We start from the raw sequence: 20,003 nt of genomic DNA on the forward strand, positions 1-20,003 counted from the left end.
CAAATCAGTTCACACCTCATTGCTACTGCATAAAACATTAAATGAGCCTTTGGTGTCTTCTAAGCAGTGTGAGGGAAAGCACCAACAAAAACCAGTCCCTAGAATAAATCTTCCTACTCAAAGCATGAGCAATAAAAAAAGCTTCTGCTTCCAGAGCAGGAGAAAAGGCAATGGGCATTTTGTTATGTTAAAAACATCTTTGTGCTTGAAGGAATATGGTGCAGTATTGTAGAGACAAATGAAGTTCTCGTTCCTTCCACTAACTAGCAGCTGTCAAAAAAATTAGGTTGCTGGTCTCAAACTGGATAAGTTTCTCAAGTCCTTCTCTTCACTTATTTCTAACACAGTAGATTGCTCTTCTTGGGAATTTGTTTTGGGGTTTTTTGGGTTTTTTTTAGAAAACAAAAATCAATGTCATATTTCATTTGACATTTTCTAAAAAATAAGTATTTGTTTTAGGACAGAGCTGATGACAGAGAATTTTAAAAGGTCTTTTTATATTGTCTCTAACCTGTGGGTTCCAAATCATTTTTGTTCTGGAGATAAACATTTTTCCAAGTGATTAAGTTATGATTCTATAAAGGGTGGAGCTTCCTAGAGAAAGCCTTCATTTTGAGGCATTGCTTTTAGGGACTGCATTTCTACCTGTCCTGGAGAAATCCATACTACAGATCAATAGCAGTTACACCAGCGTACAGGGGGGATTAAATAACTTTAAATTACTTTTAAATTTATTTAACATTTACAGTTGAAGCTAAAGTAAAATTAAAAGGTAAGAAATTCTGTGATAACAATGCCATTCACTGTGTGTCAGATTTGGTGATATTATTTGCTATATAGAAACAACTGGCACTAATTATATCCCTCATATTTTACTTTCAGTTGTGTCAGTATAAGCCAATTCTCATTTCATGAGTGCTCTCACTGAAATAGTTGCAGCACCATAGTTGCCCTTCAGACTCACCAGTGCGCTGACATCTTTACTGATGAGCAATGTCTTTGGCATTGATTATTGTATTGTGTGGTGTAATCTTCAGTCATCTTATTTCAACCCAGCCACAACTGTTGAATATTTTCTACTCCAAAAGTGAAAACTTTTCAGTGAATCAATATTGACTCACTTCCTTTGTAAGAAGGAAGATAAAACAAAAATCTTTACCTGTGTAATCCCATCCAATTTCTTAGAAAAACTAATGGATTTCTGGTAAGTGTACTGATAAGGTTCATTATGTTCAGCCAGCAAAAATAGCTAGGGATAGTTTTTTAATTAGTGGAAAGCAGCAGTTCTCAGGCTGCTTCTTACACTCAGAGGACACACACTATACTGGATTTAGAGTAAATTAAGTGCTCATGAGTTTGTACAATGGTACAGCACCCGAAGCTGTTAAAAAAGCTTCAGTCCTGTTCTTTCAGCATTTATCGAAGATTATGAGTGGGAGTCTTCTGAAGCAGGTCAAGGAAACAGTGGAGGAAAATATATTATCATCCTGATATAGAAAAAACACTGAAGGCATTAGACAGCTCTCATGGTTACTTGAGGAAAAAAGCTGAAGACCTCTAATTGGAGGCGTCTAATCAAAATCTCTGCAAGTTCATAAATGTAACATGAAAAAGAATACTTTGCAAAGTAACATTCATATTTGCTGCAGCAGCAATTAAAGGAACAGCAAAAAGTACCAAAGACAGATTCTTCTACATTGCTGTCAAATCGACAAAACTTACATAGTTATGTTGAACAAGCCAAAAACTGCTGTAATTATTCCAGCTTTCCTCACAAGCTGGCCTGTTTTCCTAGGGAAAACATATTGCATCTGTTCAGAGTGATCCAGGGTAATACCACAGAAGGTAGAAGGAAGATACATTATGAGAACATGATGAAATGTGCTTGAGAATTTTGAAACAAATACAATTTCAGAAGTGTGTCCATATGTTACTACATACACCATCAAAATTGGATTTTCTTCTGCTTTCAAAAAACATACTAGTCAAAACACAGAATTCCCATTACATTCATTGAATTACATTCATTGAAATGTATTCATCAATTTACATTCAATATTATATTCTACAAAAGGTGGATTTTAGTTGCCTAGAAATAGTGGCATCTATGCACCAGTCTGCATCCTGCAAATTACTGATATGCAAAATACTCCTCTTGGCCATGAGGTGAGAAGTGGGTGACAGACTTTGTCTTTATGCCTCACTGCATTCATCTATTCATTTTGAAATCTGTCACCTCAGCTGAATGAGCAGTTAAAAAATGAGACTTAATCATAAAGGATCAAATCCATGTTACATCTTTCCTCAACAAGAAATATCACTGAGCTTGATGAGATCTCTGAGTACAAGTAGTCTGTTGGTTATTTGGTGAAAATTTTAATTTGGTAAATTCTTTGTTATTTTGTTAATTCTTTGTATAGAACTAGAAGTTTGACTGGGATCTTTGCATGCAAGGGGAATTTCTAGCAGGTCTTAGTACCTCAGCTAAATCTGTTCTTCTGTAACATCTGTTTAGCAGATAAGAGACTTCCTAAGATGCAAAAGTTGTACAAACCACTGTTGCCAGTTTGTGGGAACATATCCAGAATGTGCTAAGCTCAGGGCACCTCCAGACTTTCGAAGTTTATAGTCAACTACTGTAGTTTGGAGAGCAGCTGCACTACTTTGGTCTTTAGTGTGATTGTGTAGGATCACTGCTAAGCCCTTCTGTTTTCATTGTCTGTCCAGGAATCCGTAGCTCCTCAGAATTTGTGAAGAATCGTGTCTTTTAGCATATAACTGAAATACTTGGGATACTTAGGCAAGAAAGGTTGGCCAGCTCTGCTTTTGAACTCGCAATAGACACTTGTGCATGCATCTGGTGCATTATGGTGCATGTGTGTCTTTCTGTATCTGTGTCCCTGTAAAGCACACAGGTTCAAGGTGCTGACTGTGATGGTGCATGCACACATTTTGCAAGTACAGGTTGCCAGAAGACCTGGGTTTATAAAAGCCCAGGCTGCTGCATAGAGAAATACAACAACCACAAGTGTTTCTGTTAGTCACCCAATAGTAACAGCTGTATATAGCAATGGACAGCAAGGACTGGAAGTGATTGTCAGGTAATGAGGTTATATTGAATGAACGAGACTCCTGTGGCAAAGAACATGGTGGAAATGGTCCTAGCAATCAGTAATGAGCTATGGATTTTGTACTGTGACAATGGCTTTGATAAGTCAGGCCTAACTTAAGGTTCCAGTTCAATTTTAACTGGGATCTCCCATTTTACTGCAGAGGGGTGGGTGATTTTTCGATCATTTGCTGTTATTTGTTTTCTATATTAAATTATAAAACTGAGCAGTTTAATTGCATGTATCAAACTACTGCTGCTAAGAAAAAGCTGAAAGATTGATAATTAATGACAGTGAAGCACAACAATAGGATCAACAAAAGTGAATTAACATGTGTTGATTTCTATGTGAAAGAGAAAATTACACTGTAATTTAGGGTACTTCAAACTGGCACTTAAAACACAGAGAATTCTTTGGTCTTGACTATCATGTAGCTATTTCTTTTGAGAGTGGAAAAGAGAAAATTTGCATGCCTGATGTCTGTTTTAATGAGGCTTGCATCATTTTCTTGATCAAGCTCTTAAACTTTCTTGTATATCTTTTCAGTTCAAAGACAGCTCACTTGACAGCTCAAGTGTTGAATAAGTTTTCCACTTACTAACTTTGATAACCAGAATTTTTCATGAATCCAGAAGGTGCTCCTGCTGTACTACAGGTCCTCTCTTCAAATCAATGAAAGCAAGTGTCTGCTGCAATGTCACACATCGTCTTACTGGATACTTGCTGCTGCCATTATACAATAGTTACCCTCCAACTAATTTCCAGATGGTGCTGCTCATTCTGTTCCATAAAACTGAACAAGAAGGGTCAGGGATAGTAGAGTAGATACTCTGTTTACTGGACTGACAAAATTAGCAGAGAATATAGATACTTAAAAATACATGCATTCTTTGTGTAATCACTATGCAGCTTCAAAAATGTATGTACAATAGACATCATGTTTGTGCAGACACAGTCTGCTCCAGGTGTTGAAAGAAGGTTTGGATTTGATCCTTATTTATGTATATGAATAGTTTCATAAACTGTATGAAGCCCTTAAATAACAAATTTTCTTCAAGGTATTAACCAAAGATGATCAGATGTGATCTGAAACATATCTAAGCACAGATTTTTTTAATAAGTTGCAGCATATTAGAACAGCACTCTCCCTTTTTTTGTGTACAATGTCACTCTGACTTGGAAAATTACCAAATGAAACAGTAATTTTGCCATCTGGAAATTAGACTTCCCATTGAAATCTACTTTACATTAAGATATTCACCATTATATTTGAGCACCTGTTACAGTTCTGTCCATGAAGGGAAAAAATCCAAGAATAGCACTTTGACAAGATATTTTAAAGGATTTATTTCAGTAAATTAGACCATTAATCTAGCTAATCTGGTATCCTGCCCTGCTTCAGAATATAGCTTCTGATTTGTACCTACTCAGACAGTGAGTGTTATTTCTTAGCTTCAAGTGACCTGCCTTTTAAAACAATCTTGTCATGTTATACTCAGATGCCAAACTTATCTTGTCTGTGCTTTCAGAATTTAATAGTTTTGATTATTTATTCCCTTTCCTTTTATTATTTCCTTTTTCAATCTAAAGGAGCAGCTGCTCACTGTTACACAACAAATGAAACAAGAAGTAGTATCCTGTTACCTGATTATATCAACTCAGTGTTAATGTGCAATTTGAGTAATAACTCTCTTCATTAAATCCACTAAAGGCGAGGGAGATATTCTCTACAGTATTGATTGAATTTTGCAGCAGGTGACTCCTGTAAGGAGTGTTTGGTGCTAATTGCAGAGTCATGGAACTACCAGCCTTAAACACAACATAAAGTTAAGCAGACTTGAGTGATAAAAAGAAGTCTGCCAAAAATTTTTAAAAAGAGATATTTTCTGCAACAGCAAGGGAGGGAATTCTGTCTCATTTTTTCAAAATAAAAACCAAACTAACAATATTTCAGTTTATTGCAACAAAATTTCTATCACATCTTTTCTTTTGGAAAAATTAAATTTATTTTCTAACTATGTTGAAGATGACATGCAGTGCTATTGGCTGGATAAGTTTTAGTAGTAGAATTTTTTAATGCCTTGCACTATACACATGGTAAAAAAATAATTTTTAATGGTGAATAAAAGTGTATTATACATTCCATTCTACTGGAAATTCTAAAAATGCATGAAGTCCAGTAATATTCAGCTTTTACATGACAAAAATACCTGAATGACAAACTAGTCCAGTGGTATGCTGCCCTCGTAAGGAAAGATGTGAATTGAGTCCTCACTTGGTTTGAGGCTTATTGGGGGAGGGAGGGGCGTTTATTGATTTTTTTCCTTTGTTAAGGGATTTAATATATATATAAACACATATATTCCATATGTAAGGAAGCTGCACTTCCATTCTATTTAACTTTAACAATAGTTAAGTATACACTTGTTTGCTTTTTACTGTTCCTTCCATTATTCCCAAACCACAATGAAAGCAAGCCCACTTCATTATCAGAATTAGCATGTCCCCAGACAGGTAGTCTTGCTACCTATGAATAACTTTTAAATAATTAAACAAGATAAAATGAAACAGCCTGGAGCAAGCTCCAGATAAGGTCCTCAGCTCCATCACAACCTAATGAGAAAAATGTACTGAGAGCAGTCTTAGGCTGGTGATATGTCTGAGCCTCAGGAATCACAGTATCGACCTATGTAATGAATATTTATTCCTTGCTGCATTCCAAGCAGCCTCATTGGCAAGGATTAAGGAATACTTAGATCTTGAGAGACTTTCCTATTACAAACTCTAGAATAATTGTAAACAATATCTTATTACATACAGATACTACTTAGACGATCAATATGAGACAATTGGTTTTGAAGAAGTAGCCAACAGCAGACTTGCTTCTTTCTACTCCCCTTCAATGACGAGGGAAGACTTGTGCTGGGTTTTTGGAGAAAATGATCCCAAGATTTCAGAAGAGGCAGCTGATAAAATGTCTCTGTTTCCTAAAGAACAAAGGAGATGGTTTTACTTGAGCCCATTTATTTTCTCCGAAAGAAAACAGTTTAGACATTCTTTGTAGGTCATTAAGAGGATCCAAGAAACCCAGAACCCTGACCAATAGTCATGATGGCATGGCACAACACTGCAGCCACTATTTCTTTTTAAAAGGGGGTAGTGTATAAATCTATCTTATTGATTGCAGTCTGCAGCAATCTGCCCTTCTTTCTGCAGTTGTCTTGTTGTCTACCTCTTACAAAGCAATCTGACCCTAGAGAGGGGTGTAACCCAACACAGATCATAAAGGTGTGCAGGATGACTGCACTGTGATGCCAAAGAACATGGTGCTTCAGTCACTGGACATTGTGGAGAAAGAGTCTTGAGTCTTTCTGCCTGTAAGGCATACCAGGGTAGAGGACACCTGAGGGCTCTCTGGTGAGATGAGGCATGTGCAAGGTTGCATGCAATGAGCTATTTACTCAGTGAGGGCGTGCAGTCATTCTTGTGTCACATAAATTGGAGTGCACACAGCACCACATCATGTTAACTGCTGCTTATATTTCACTGAACCATGGGCAAAGAAAGGATGCTCAGAGGAAAGAATTTTCTTTCTGAGACATTTGGAAATACACAGTTTCTGATAGTCTCTGAAAGGTCAACTGCAACTTGCATAATATTCCTAACTTTTGTGTTTTCAGCTCAAACTCCAAAATGACTGCTGTAGTTCTACTTTCAGTTGAAATACAGCCAAAGCTCCCAAAAGACAGCCCTCATGCCATTTTCAGCCTGCATTCATCACCCTCAGCGGCATTTTGTAGTTGTAGTGTGGTATTTACCTGAGGTGCTGTGTTCTAGGTCAAGGCCATACAGTCACTAGCATTATTGCCCACTCTTTCAATGACATTCTAAGTAGGAACAGTCTTCCATGAAAAACTTTCATGATCATAGTAGAGAAAACATGCTGTTGAAGAAACAATATGTACAGTTGTAGCAACCAGTCAACTTCTGGTCAGTTCACAAATGTTAAATGCAAAGTATGAATTTAATATATTGGAAATTGGTTTTGATTCCTTTGGACCTGTGTGAGTTGTATTACTGAGTTTCTCCACTGCGTGCCTTGAAGCTCTGTATTAGCATCAGTACTGCTCTTAAATATCTAGTGTTCACTTCAAAGTTTCCAGTTTAGATCTAAAATGGAAACAAAAGAGTTAGGACACCAATATCTTTCACAGTTATACTCCTTGTAGGGAAGAGCATCACAGCTCCCATTACACTGTTTCTCGTGAAGGTGAATAGACCTTTTAACAGGATGGATTGTGGTTTTTGTGAAATGGGTGGCTTTGCTGCAGACCCCTCTAACAGAGAAGACAAAGGATTTACTCCTACTCTTCACTGATCAAAGTTTGAAATGGAGCCTCACCCCCATTTTTGCACACATCAAATTAACTAGACAGGTAGTACTGCAGCCTGCTTGATGGTCAGTAATTTTCATGTGTCAGATGCCTTTATATCCCTATCAGTTCATCTAAGTCACAATTTGTATTAGTACCTACTGTGCCAATTGCGTACTCTTAGACACTTGTATTAGCATTCTTCAGTCCCAGTCTAAAGTATCCCATTGTTCCTGCTTCTGCTCTTAGACAGAAAGGTGCCAAACAGAGTGGCATTCACTTAATGAGATTGCAGTTCTTGAATTGAACAGTGTGGAATCTTAAGAAGGAAAAGAGCTTGTAGTATTCTCTTAAAACACGTGTGTGTATATGCATCTGTATGTGTGCACACAGACTTATATTACAACTCATAATAAATCCATGCCACTAATTTGCTTGCCTGTTCTTTCCTGTAGCCCAGATGATTTACTGAATGCACTGAATGAAGGTATCAGCCGTGCTGATGTGATCATTACATCAGGAGGTGTATCTATGGGGGAAAAGGTATGCAAAATTTAACTTTAACTTCCTACAATGTATGTAAGAATTTCAAAACGGAGTCTGTCATCCGAGCTACTGCCTTTGTATTAATTAGGGACCTCACTCTTACTGGAACACTTACATGTGAATTACTTAGGAAAATAGTCTTCAAAGTTCATTCCCTTTGTTCTTGTTTCTGTACTATAGCTGACATAGTACAACAGAGAAGCTTTTAATTTGTGATGTTAGTGATTTACAAATGTGTTGTTATTTAAAGATTGATCTATGTAGATGAGGAAGGTGTTCACTCAATAGCACATGAAGACAACAGGCTTCTTCTTATTTTTAGAGCAGGTAGAATGTAGATAGAATTCAGGTACTTTGAAAGTACTTTGAAAAGCAACCTGAGTATATAAATAGCATTTTTTTTTTACTAAGCACATCTGTTTCCTGAATGTGCTAAAGCTCTATCTGTTACAAAAATAGTTTTATCACATTTTGCACCTGATAGTCCTACAGACAATACATATGAGATCCAGTGAGCTGATATATTTGCCTTTTGAATCATTAACAGAATTGTTGATTGAGTTCCTGTTGATTATCCCTGTACCAAAACCATCAAAGAACATAGGGATACACAGATGCTGGTGGGGCATAGATGAACCTGCAGGACATTTATTAATCATGACTTATGCGAAGGAAAACTCAAATTACTTTTTGATCCCAGGCTGAATCTGTGAGTTTGGCAGGTAAAATAAACATCTTTTATAACTAACAGATACTAAAGATGGTTGTTAGGAGGTGGGAAACATGAGTGCTGGTTTTATTTACTTTTCTGAGTAGAAATCGTACCATTGGATACATAATGAAAATGGATAATTAATTAAACCAGTTACTCCCATTGTCTCCAGTATTCCTAGAAAAATAATCAGGGACAAGTACTGATCTTTAAATTGGGAATGTGGCAACATAGTGCAGACATGGTAACACTGAGGAGTGGCTGGACTGCTGAATGGTCTTACAGACGTTCAGACCTTCAGCTCATTTCTCCCCAGTCTGAATTTGCGGCAACAGCCTAAAGTCAATAGGCTCTGCATTCCACTATGGTCTGCCCTCTGATACTGAGCTGTCTGCAGTTTTAATGAAATAGTTGTGAACATCCAAATAGTAAATAGAAAGTAAAAAAAGGGTTTATGCAATTAATAATTGAGAGTTAATGCCTGGCTGAAATGAGCTGCTGCTTTCCAAGTACAGTAATTTCACGATTACAAGCCACACTGACTATAAGCCGCATCTCCGGGTGTTGGCAAACATTTTGTTCTTTGTCCATACACAAGCCGCACCTGATTATAAGCCGCTCTGTCGTTCGCAGCGAGGACCCACATGCAATAAAGTTGCCAAATAGTAACAGAATCGTGGCAGGGCGGGGTTTACTGGCTCGGCCCTGCTCGGGGCGGCCGCCAGGGAGTGGCCCCGGCCCCGCTCACCGCAGCTGCCAGGAAGTGGGAGAGCGGCGTGCCTAGCCACCACTGCTGCCGCGCTTATTGGGGCTGGGCAGCACCACTGCGCTTGCGGGGGGTGAGCAGTGCTGCCGCGCTTGCAGGCTCTCACTTCCGGGTTTGGAAATTTCCTAAATTTGTTAATATATTAGCCGCTCCGGAGTGTACGCCGCACTTCCGGGTTGTGAGCTAAATTTTGGTCAAAATGGTGCGGCTTGTAATTGTGAAATTACTGTATTTGAACACACACATGCACTCAAAAAAAAGGGCTAACTGCCAGGGAGTTTCAGATTTACTGCTTTCAAAGTCTGTCTTCACAGATGACTGTTATGGCCCATGTCTTCAGCCTCACTAAACACAACAAATAGGGTTCTACATCTTTAGGCACAGCAATTGTCAATAAAGATTAAACAAGTAGTTCCATGTGTTTTAATAACTGGATCAATTGTGTTTATGCAAAATCATTTAATTTGAACTCAATTCACACACAATTTTTTCTTTCTAAGGAGTGTTAAACCCAACCTCTGTGAATTAGACCAAAGACATTTCAATAATGACAGTATCCTGGGAAACTGTGATTTCTACAGTACAGTATTTATTTCAAAAGTAGTAGATCTCTAAATCTACAACTAGATAGCTTCCATGCCAAAATTTAAGTAACTTGATCATTTAAACCCTTAACTTTGAATTGTAAAGGTTTTTTTCCATCTTTGACATAGAGAATGTTTTAGTAGTAGGTATTCATGGGGTGCTGTAAGGTTCTGATGCTGCAGATTAATTTTAAGGAAATATATGTCCTCATGAGTCAGGTTTGGCACCTAAATGAGTCTGTTCTTTACTTCTTCTTTTCCAAAACACTTTCCTTCAAATACTGGAAATTCCCCACTGGGCTGTAGCACTTTCAGGATATGCAAATTTTCATCTTCACTTGATACAAATTAATTGCTTTGAATGCTTAGATGATGTAAAGCCACTTTGATGTTGCTTAATTTTTTTTTTTTTTTCATTAAACAGGACTATCTTAAACAGGTGCTGGATATCGATCTTCACGCACAGATTCACTTTGGCAGAGTTTTTATGAAACCTGGGTAAGAAATCTTTCTGCTTAGGCAGCCTAGATGGAGACCACATAGGGCCAAATATCCTAGTGAAGTGCTTCAGTAGATTCCACTTTTCCAGATATACTATAAGCCACAGGATAGATATATCTGGGGAAGGCAGCAAAATCAGTGCTCTTCAGACTAGTCATCATCTTTATGGGTGAAATTAACTGGAACAGAGAGATTATTTTTTTTTATCAGTAAGAGATATTTCTCTGATAACTGTTGCAAATCAGGTTTGGGGACTGGTGGGAAACCAGCATGGTATAAACATTGCCACAGCCTTTAGAGTGATCACAGAGCTCACATTGACATTACCATGAAATAACCAGGAAATACAAGGAGATTAAATGGACAGTTTGCTTAAAGAGTATCTCATTTCACTTCAAAATTTCCATAAATTATATTCCTACAAGCAGTTCCTTGAGAGAGGTGGAATAATAGCTAATTTACAAAGCTTTGTCTAATTGGCATATTGAGCATAGTAATTTTAAAGTAAGCAGAGTCCTTTGTGACTTTAGTTTGTCTCAGAAAACTGTTTCAGCATTGCTTTTGTATGCTATGGCACTGCTGATCAGCGAGTCTGGAAGTGTGCTCTGTAGAGGGAATGAAAATCACACATTCTGAAAACAGAGTTCCCTTTTCTTCACACTACAAGAGCAGAAAGATGTCTGCACCTCTGCCTCACTCCCTGTGGAGGACAGTTTGTTTGCAAGCTAGATCAGAATGGTCCAGCTACACAAGATCAAACACAGCTTTGCAGAGTGATTCCCTCTAGCCCAGAACTGTTGTCACAGAGCAGAGCTGCAAGTGGGTGTTTGCTGTGAAAACAGACAAATACTTTTACTGTCTGTGCATACAGTCTGGTAAAGAACTACGTGTGGGCTTGGTGCTTGTGCTGTTTCTACCACCACCTCCCTTCCCCAAAAGGAATGAGTGAGCTAAAAGCTTGTTTCTTGTCATGGTGGATGTAGCCCAGGCATGGAAATTGCTCACTGCTTCTGTCATACTGCTACAACTGATGTAGGGAAGTCCCAGAAGCAGAATCTGCTCTCCAGTCTCTGCTGCTGACAAGAATGGATAACTTGATTTAGAGAATTCGGAGTATTAAATTCTCGTTCTGGCTTACTTGTAAGCAAACATAATTTTTTTTCTTCTGGTGAGTCCCCTGTAGACCTGCAGCAATAAACTTTTAATAACTAGCTGGAAAAACTTCAAGAATTTTTTTCCCCCTAAATGTCCCTTTTCATTTTATGCCACAAGAAAAGTATTTCTTATTGCTACCAAAACATTTGCTCATCTGTTCTTACTGAGAATGTAAGCACTCTATTTTTCACTAGCCGTAGTGCAATAGCAAATATGGTACCTTGGGTTTTATTAACTGCTTCATAAAAGATTTTAGATTGTGCTTACTATATTGGGAAAAAAAACCTTGAGTAAGTTCCAAGAGTGAAGTCAGAATTTGTTGTATGCCTGTATTTGATATGCTTCATGAGTGCAGGGTGTGCCTGGGATTTACCATCCCTCCACTTGGTCTGAAAGTTGCTGTACTCATGTAAGGTTATCTTGTCTAGCTGCACTGACAGAAGGAAGTACTGGAAGATTCTACCAGTGATGGCATTGAAATGTCATACGAGAATTCATAGTTTCCAGTAAATATGAACTAGCAAGTCAATTTTTTGTCCATTGGTTTATGCACTGTTTATAATAGTTGGAGGTGTGGCACATAGTTCCCATCACACAAGAGGCATTTCAAAACAGGAACATCAAACATCTAACTTCCCCTGGTAAAATAGAATATTGATGAGTCTTAATACATACAAAACTAAGTGATAATGATCAAAGTGCAGCAAACCTCCAAAGTTGTAAACTGTCATCTACTGACCAGGTGGTAGTGGTCAGCGCAGAATAAAACCAAGGAAACAAGCCTAGTTATTGCTCCTATAAGGTATAATTTCTAATGTTTGAAAGGATTATATTAACATAGAATTATTTTTTAATGGATGAGTCCCTTTTCTTTGCCAGCCACATTCTTGAGTTGTCACATTACTGTCCTATTTGTGTAACAGTAATAGCTGAACAGCAAGTCACCAAAGATCACTGAACAGCTCTGACAGGCAGAGAGAGCTCTTCACTGATAGACAAGGGTGTCACCTGGCTGCAGCTCTGCCTGTGTACCTGAATTTGTTCATCTGCAGACTAGCTAGCATTTGCTGCTCAGAAATACTGCTCCCTTGTCAGTATTGCTGTAGAGACTGGAGTAAGAGAATTAGAGTCACCAATGTTATGGAAAATTGGAAACCCTTATATGAAAACAAACACAACTCTGTAATTGCATGATTCCAGTATTACTTCATTGTTCATTGGCTTCTGGCATGAAGACAAGATTTAGATTCTTGATTACTAGTTCATTTCCTTTTAGATATTTTCTCTCCAAATTTGTGTACTTAAAACTTTAGAGTTGAATATCAAGAAAAATTATTCTGTCACCACAAAGGATTACACCTCCAGTATGGAATAAGCAGCAGGTGCTAATGAATTGTTGAGAAAGAGATGTCCTGTTTTGTTTTCTTTTCTTTCCAAATGTTTTAAATAATACAATAATGTTCAGTCAAATTGTAATGCAGATATTAAATAACTTTTTTTTTTCATAGCCTGCCAACAACTTTTGCAACTCTGGATATTGATGGTGTAAGAAAAATAATCTTTGCACTCCCAGGTAAGACATTTTGTGGATTATTTTTGTTGCTGTGCATAGACGACACACATGAAACAGAATAGTGACACTTCCCAGCACTTGTGCATGGTGTTGGCCCCAGAGGAAGGCACCTGTAAGATTTTCTCAGAAATTTCCAGAAGAGATGGATTTACAGGGATGCGCTAAGTTCTTTTTTGTCCCTGTCCTCAGAATTTTCTGGTACAGGTCTTACTATTTCTTCCATCCAACAATTTCCTGACGTTTTTCATAGGGCTTTTTTTAACTACAGCTCCCTACACCTTCACCATAAATATCCTGTGGGTGTAAGTCAGTGCATCCACTGTGACATACTGAAAATAAAGACAAAAATGAGGGAGTGCCAGGGAACATGTCACGGAATATCTTTGTTCATCTTGCTCATGCTGTGGAACCAAAAGAGGGCAGCACGGCTGCATGGCTGCCTGCTGCGTGCCCTGGGAAAGCACTCCTTCAGAATAAACATTTCCTTATGGATTTCTGTCCTTCTAAATCAAGAGGAATTGATTTTATTCTTATTGCTCTGGCTTTCCATTAATTTTGACTACACAAGGAATCCTGTTCTTGATAAGCTGGTGGTTTTCAGATTATCTCTAGTGCTCCTACCCTGTCTTGCTTCAGTTGCTGCAGTACGTTCTCTTACAGGGGAGAGATCAGTGGAGCATCCATCTGATCACAGTATTTATTTTAAAACTGTTGTCTAGGGAAGTCCAGATATGTAAGACAGTGTGTTTGACAGCTGGTCATACACCTCTCTTTGTGAGAGAAAACATATAAATCAGTAGGATTCTCCTCAGAATTTGTCCTAAAGCATTTTGCTGCTCTGATAGGGAATTGAAAGTTATTTTTCCTTTGGTGTCTGGGAACCATTAGTCACAAATAAAGAGCCCTGTGAGGGTAGAGCCAATAACTGTGCACAATTAACTGCTCCAGCCCCAGACAAATGTTGGCATAGGACAAAGGTAGCAGAAGAAGAGAGGCAAATGGTGTGGCCTGAGGAATGTGGGGCAATTCTGATCAGAGCAGGGCCTCAGCACACGTCATCCAGAGTGTAACTTTCAAAAGGTGTACTTGCCACATGGCCCTTGTCACATGCCACTGCAGTCTGTACTGTATGCAGTACATAGCATGGAAAGCTCTGCACAATTCTGTAGAGTGAAATCACTATAAAAACATGAGTTCACTTTCAGCATTTCAGAGTAAACCAAGAGGGCATCACCACCATCTGTTCTTTGTCCTACAGGCAATCCTGTGTCAGCTGTCGTCACCTGCAATCTCTTTGTTGTTCCTGCACTGAGGAAAATGCAGGGTATCCTGGATCCTCGGCCCACCATCATCAAAGCCAGGGTAAGAAGCTTGTTCTCTATTTTAAAATTCTCTCAAGATGTTGAAGCACAGCTCTCTGGGCTCTGAAAGACTGTTGTGTTTGTGGAATCTGAGTCCTAGACTAGTTCTGGCATTGGAAAGGCGTTCACACAAATAGAGGCACATTCTCACTCTCTGTTAATGGTAATATTCAGTCCCATATGTTTTTTTAGAGTTAGATGGCCATCTAATGGAGCAAGATATACAGATGCAGAGGCAGCCATTTACCAGTCAGACAGGAAGTACTCTCTTCTGTTTAAAAAAGACATTTGTTTTAGGCTATGGTAAAAAATGCAGAATGATCTGCGAATATCTAAAGTTGGATAGTTCTGTATTAGCAATAGGAAATACGAACTTTAAAGCCTTTTAGTTGAGCTATTTATATAAGAAACCCACATGACCCCCATCCTAAGCAATATAAATTCCTTAAACTCTTCTCACTTTTTTAATAAATCATGAATGGTGTAACTCTATTTAATATAGATGCAAGGCATGTTATTATAATGTCATCTTCTTCTGCTTTTGATTCAAATAAAGTACCAAGGAATACATCACCTTTTGTAGTTTTCTTAGTGTTCTGGGCTATGCACTTTTCTCTTAGTTTATCCCGTGTCTCTCTTCAAGCATCCAGATTTCATCTCACAGCTAAAATATTCTAAAAGAGAGAGCAATTTGCAGTGACCTTCACTTTTGCATGTATTTTCCATTATGAGCCATCCCCTGTATGTCTTTTCATTTCAAAGATTGGCCATTTTCCTTTTGTCAGAGCTAGCAGGATTTTGAATGCAAATAACATTTTTATCTTATGCAATGTAATCCCAAGAGACCAGGCTTTTTTCTAGAGAAATACTATCTGTAAACTCTCAGTAAAGGAACAGCTTTGAAATATTCCACTTAAGGCATGTAGACTCCTTCAGACACTTTGATATTGTAATATCACAGTTATATTTCCATAAATACTCTGCCTTCTACAGCTTTTAATCTTGCACTAGACATCATCTGACATCAAAATGCAAGTTTTTTAAAAGACCGTTTTTAAGGAAAAGCATTTGAGTGGATGATTCCATTATTTTAGTGCAATGTGAATGCATAACATGTTCATCCTTTCTTTTTTAATCCTACAGTTATCATGTGATGTAAAATTGGACCCCCGCCCAGAATATCATCGGTGCATTCTGACTTGGCATCACCAAGAACCACTACCTTGGGCACAGAGTACAGGTCAGTGCCAGTCTCACAGGTGACAGACACTCACACACAGCCTTGCCTTCCTACAGATGTGTCTGGGAACAACCATGAGTGTGCACGCTTTTTTTTCATAGAACCGTCTTTAGGCAGATTTGCTGACACACTTGTGCACGTGCATACATATATATTAGTACAAAATTCAGTGCTGATATGGCTTGTCAATTTAACCTGTAAAACAGCCTTTATTTGAATGAGCTGCCTTTATACACAAACACACTGTTTGCTTTCATATGTGCACACATTCCTTTTTATAAACATCCACTAAGCTTACTTGCAGACAGGCACATTTGCTTCCTGTTGCTGTTGTGTATATACTAAACAACATGAGTTGAGGCAGAGGTAGGAGCAATACAAATAAAAGTAATGTGATTTTAGCTGAACTGGAAAAGTAGCAAAGATAGCAGAGGCTCTAGATGTTCTCTTAAAGCAGACTAAGGATTTATTAGTCATGTTTGCCAGTAGGAATACTTCTGGATACTCAGCTGCAGTTGAGGTAAACACTAGAGTTGAATACTGGTTTAGCTATGTACTGCTAGACAGCTGACTGGGACACTTTTGCAAGAGAGTTAAGTCCTTAAGCAACTAATTGCCTTTTTGCTACATCCATATTGTTCAACAAAAAGCACTGTATATGAGTCTCCACAGGGAAAATATTAGTTCAGTTCTGGGCCTCTCAGTTACAAGAAAGTCATTGAGATGCTGGAGAATATCCAGAGAAGGGCAGTGAACCTGGTGAAGGGTTTGGAGAGCAAATTCTAAGTGGAGTGGCTGAGGGATCTGGGGGTGTTTAGGCTGGAGAAAAGGAGAATCACAGGAGATCTTATTACTCCCTACAGCCACCTAGAAAGGAAGTTGTATCCAAGTGGGCGTTGGTCTCTTCTCCCAGGTGATAAGTGACAGGACAAGAGGAAATGGCCTCAAGCTTCACCAGTGGAGGATCACTGGAATAATTTTCTCTTGAAAGGGCTGTTGAGCATTGGAACAGGCTGCCAAGGGAAGTGGTGGAATCACCATCCCTGGAAGAGTTCAAGAAACAACTGGACATGGCATTTAGTGCTATGGTTTAGTTGAAATGGTGTTCTGGCAAAGGCTGGACTTAATGATCTTGGAGGTTTTTTCCAAACTAAATTATTCTATTCAGAGAGAATAAAGTTAACCGAATTTATTCTAGAACAGGATATTAAAACATTCTAGACTGTGCTGATTTTAATGTTTTTACACCTGGAACAGGTGTACAAATTGAAAAATAAAGTAATTTTGATAGGCTTAGCAATTTACTAGGACAAAATACATGGTACAGATAATGTGGAAGGCTGGATAGGAAAGCAGTCAGCAAAGAGAGTGATAGTTTTGAGAGCCGGTGCAGTGAGAGGCTGACTAAATCTCCACAGAGTTCTCTGTTTCCATGCACCTTGGAACAGCAAGATTGCAGCTCCATGAATAAGTTAGCCACATAAACATTTTCATCGTAACAGCTTTTGTTGTTGCACCGTGTTGCACCATTTGGAACTGACTGAAGACTCAACTGAAATTGTTCTGCCTCTCTCCTGTAGGGAATCAGATGAGCAGTCGTCTGATGAGTATGCGCAGTGCCAATGGACTGTTGATGCTACCTCCAAAGACAGAGCAGTATGTGGAGCTTCACAAGGGGGAGGTGGTGGATGTCATGGTCATTGGAAGGCTATGATGTCACCAGCAAGAACGAAGCTTTGATGCATGTCCACATATCATTGACTGTATCCTGTAATATGCAACGGCACAGCTAGTTTTTCCGATTTGGATAAAAGTTGATCAGTATAGTCAACATCTTGAAATATATTTCAAATGGAATTTAAATAAATACCTTTTAAAAAAAAACTTTAAAACAAATCTTAACAAAGAAATTTATTCTGATTATATCAAAGCAACTTTTTCCTTTTCTTGCAATTGCTTTGTGTGTTCAATGCTAGTTCTAATAGCGGTAGCTTTTAGTAGACAGCAGTAGGTGCCTGCAGAACTTGTGTTTTTTCTCATCTTTAAGATACAACTACTTACGCTCTTAAAACAAGGCTGTCTGCTTATTTATACTAGCGTAGACAACACTTGGATTTCCCTTATTAGTATGCTTCATAACCGCTTCACAGAGAGCTTCTGCTTGTTCTTTATCTTGTATCTCGTGTTGATGTGCACAGTGCCAAAAGCAGAGTGGCTGCACTGGGAACCCAATGAAGCCCCGAGGTTTTCTCACCTCGCCGCGCATTCAGGGATGTCTCTTGTCCCGGCAGCCACCCAGCTCAGTACTCTTGGGCAGTAACTGGATACCTTTTATTTCAACAAACAAAAAAATTGCTTCCTTAAGTGCTGACAGCCTTTTTAACCAATACATTTAAAAATGTACAGAACTAAAAACTAAAAAAAATCAAAGACTGATCTTGTACAGATATTAGTGTTACCAGCATTCGTGTGGAAATTAAATGAGCAAAGAAATAAAACTAATGTTAAACAACTCTGTACCATAACATTTTCTGTAATGATATTGAAACTTCAATGAATAAAAAAAATCCTCAATCATTATTTAAAATTTCACCTGTTCAGCCTTGTTGTTTGAAACAAAAAAGTAGTGATTTAAGAGGGTATTTGGGGTGGGGGAAGAGCCTAGGAAGGAAGAGAGTTAGTATGTCCAGTCTAGGGCTTTCCCTCATGTACAGTGTCTGAAAACAGTGAGTGAACTGAAACTACAGAGTGAGCTCTCTCTTATACATCCCAAGGGACAAAACAGAAACAGCACTTGGAGCTGGGGTGGGGTTACAATCAGACTAATCAAAGCTGGAGAATACTTTTCTTCCCCATCTAAATTGCAAAGCATTTGCAAACAGCTCTTGTGCTGCACTGTCTGGAATTTGATAAAGTGTTCTTTTTTTTTTTTTTTTTCCGTGAGATAAGGACTTTTCAGCTCCCACCAGATTGTGTATTTTGGTAGCTTCACATTTCATTTGAGAAGAAGGCCCTACACCTTGTTTCTTGGACTTCAGGGGTAAAATGATATCCCACCGAATCCATTTGTAAAGGCAGAGCATTTATCTATAGTATTTTTTGATACTTAGGCATGGAAAAGCATTTGTGCATGTACTCAAAAAAAACCAAGAGGCTCCTCTAGGAGAGGAGGACAATCAAAGTCACAACTATTGATGACAAAGGGTTTGCATGGGCAGAACAGCTGTAGCATCTGGTGGTCATTAAAGCAGCAATCTGTAGAACAAGGTGTAGCTTCCCATAGCAATATTTGGTCCGTAAATTGCAATTAAGCGCCTTATCCTCATGATGAAGAACATAATCTCTAATAACTCTTCCCGTTCACCTTCCAAGTGCCAGCTGGTCTCAAGAGACAAAACATAGCATTTTCAGTATGATATTGTCAGCAGCTGGATTTCCATATTTACTCTAAGTGAAAAAATGATGTTTCTTCTGTGTTTTCGTACAAGTTTTTTTTGTTTCGTTGTTTGTTTTCTTTCAAACTTGGCTGTTGTTTTCTAGTAAATCTATCCTAGCCTCCACTCAGAGTGATGAGTAGTCAAGCTGGATTTAAAGTCAGCATTGAAAAATCTTGGAGGCAAATCTTGAGTAATTTGTGGGGAGGAAAAGACTGCACATTTTGCAAATGTTACAACCTCATGAACTGCTGCTAGCTGCATGTTTTCTGGAAGGGGCCAGTGACTCATACTTAGCATTCAATTAAGACTTGCTCTGTGCATTTGTGCACATATTGCACACAAGATGATAAAGTTCTTGGAATATAAAGCCTTCAAAAAGTGATGCACAAAGGCTCAGTAGGTCTCTAGTTTTAGACTGATATGGCTCAGATGACTTGCTCCATCCCAGCGCCATACAGCAATACCCAGCATGCTCTGTCCACGTGCAAGGACTTCTGCATTTCTGTGGACCCAATCTGTGTTAAAAATGCAAGCAACCAAGTAAGTTTTGCAGAGTTAATTCACAAGCAAAACTGAAACCTTACTGTACACTACTAACTGCAGATTACCTGAGCATACCACGGAAGACAAAGGTACTAGCCTGAT

The 20,003-nt window shown here is 38.5% G+C and overlaps 1 protein-coding gene across 24 annotated transcripts in view; it reads left to right on the forward strand.

Annotated features, from left to right (window-relative positions):
* The window catches only part of GPHN (gephyrin), a 276,586-nt gene extending 258,078 nt beyond the window's left edge, over positions 1 to 18,508 (forward strand). For all 24 annotated transcript variants that reach the window (XM_033063946.1, XM_033063950.1, XM_033063948.1 and 21 more), the window contains 6 exons: positions 7,939 to 8,026; positions 10,516 to 10,589; positions 13,256 to 13,320; positions 14,579 to 14,682; positions 15,825 to 15,921; positions 17,502 to 18,508. In XM_033063946.1, the coding sequence (XP_032919837.1) occupies positions 7,939 to 8,026; positions 10,516 to 10,589; positions 13,256 to 13,320; positions 14,579 to 14,682; positions 15,825 to 15,921; positions 17,502 to 17,635 (562 nt within the window). In that variant the 3' untranslated portion in view covers positions 17,636 to 18,508. The remainder of the gene's footprint in view (positions 1 to 7,938; positions 8,027 to 10,515; positions 10,590 to 13,255; positions 13,321 to 14,578; positions 14,683 to 15,824; positions 15,922 to 17,501) is intronic.
* The last annotated feature ends 1,495 nt before the right edge of the window (positions 18,509 to 20,003 follow it).

Source organism: Catharus ustulatus, chromosome 6 (assembly GCF_009819885.2).
Source record: "Catharus ustulatus isolate bCatUst1 chromosome 6, bCatUst1.pri.v2, whole genome shotgun sequence".
Taxonomy (NCBI): domain Eukaryota; kingdom Metazoa; phylum Chordata; class Aves; order Passeriformes; family Turdidae; genus Catharus; species Catharus ustulatus.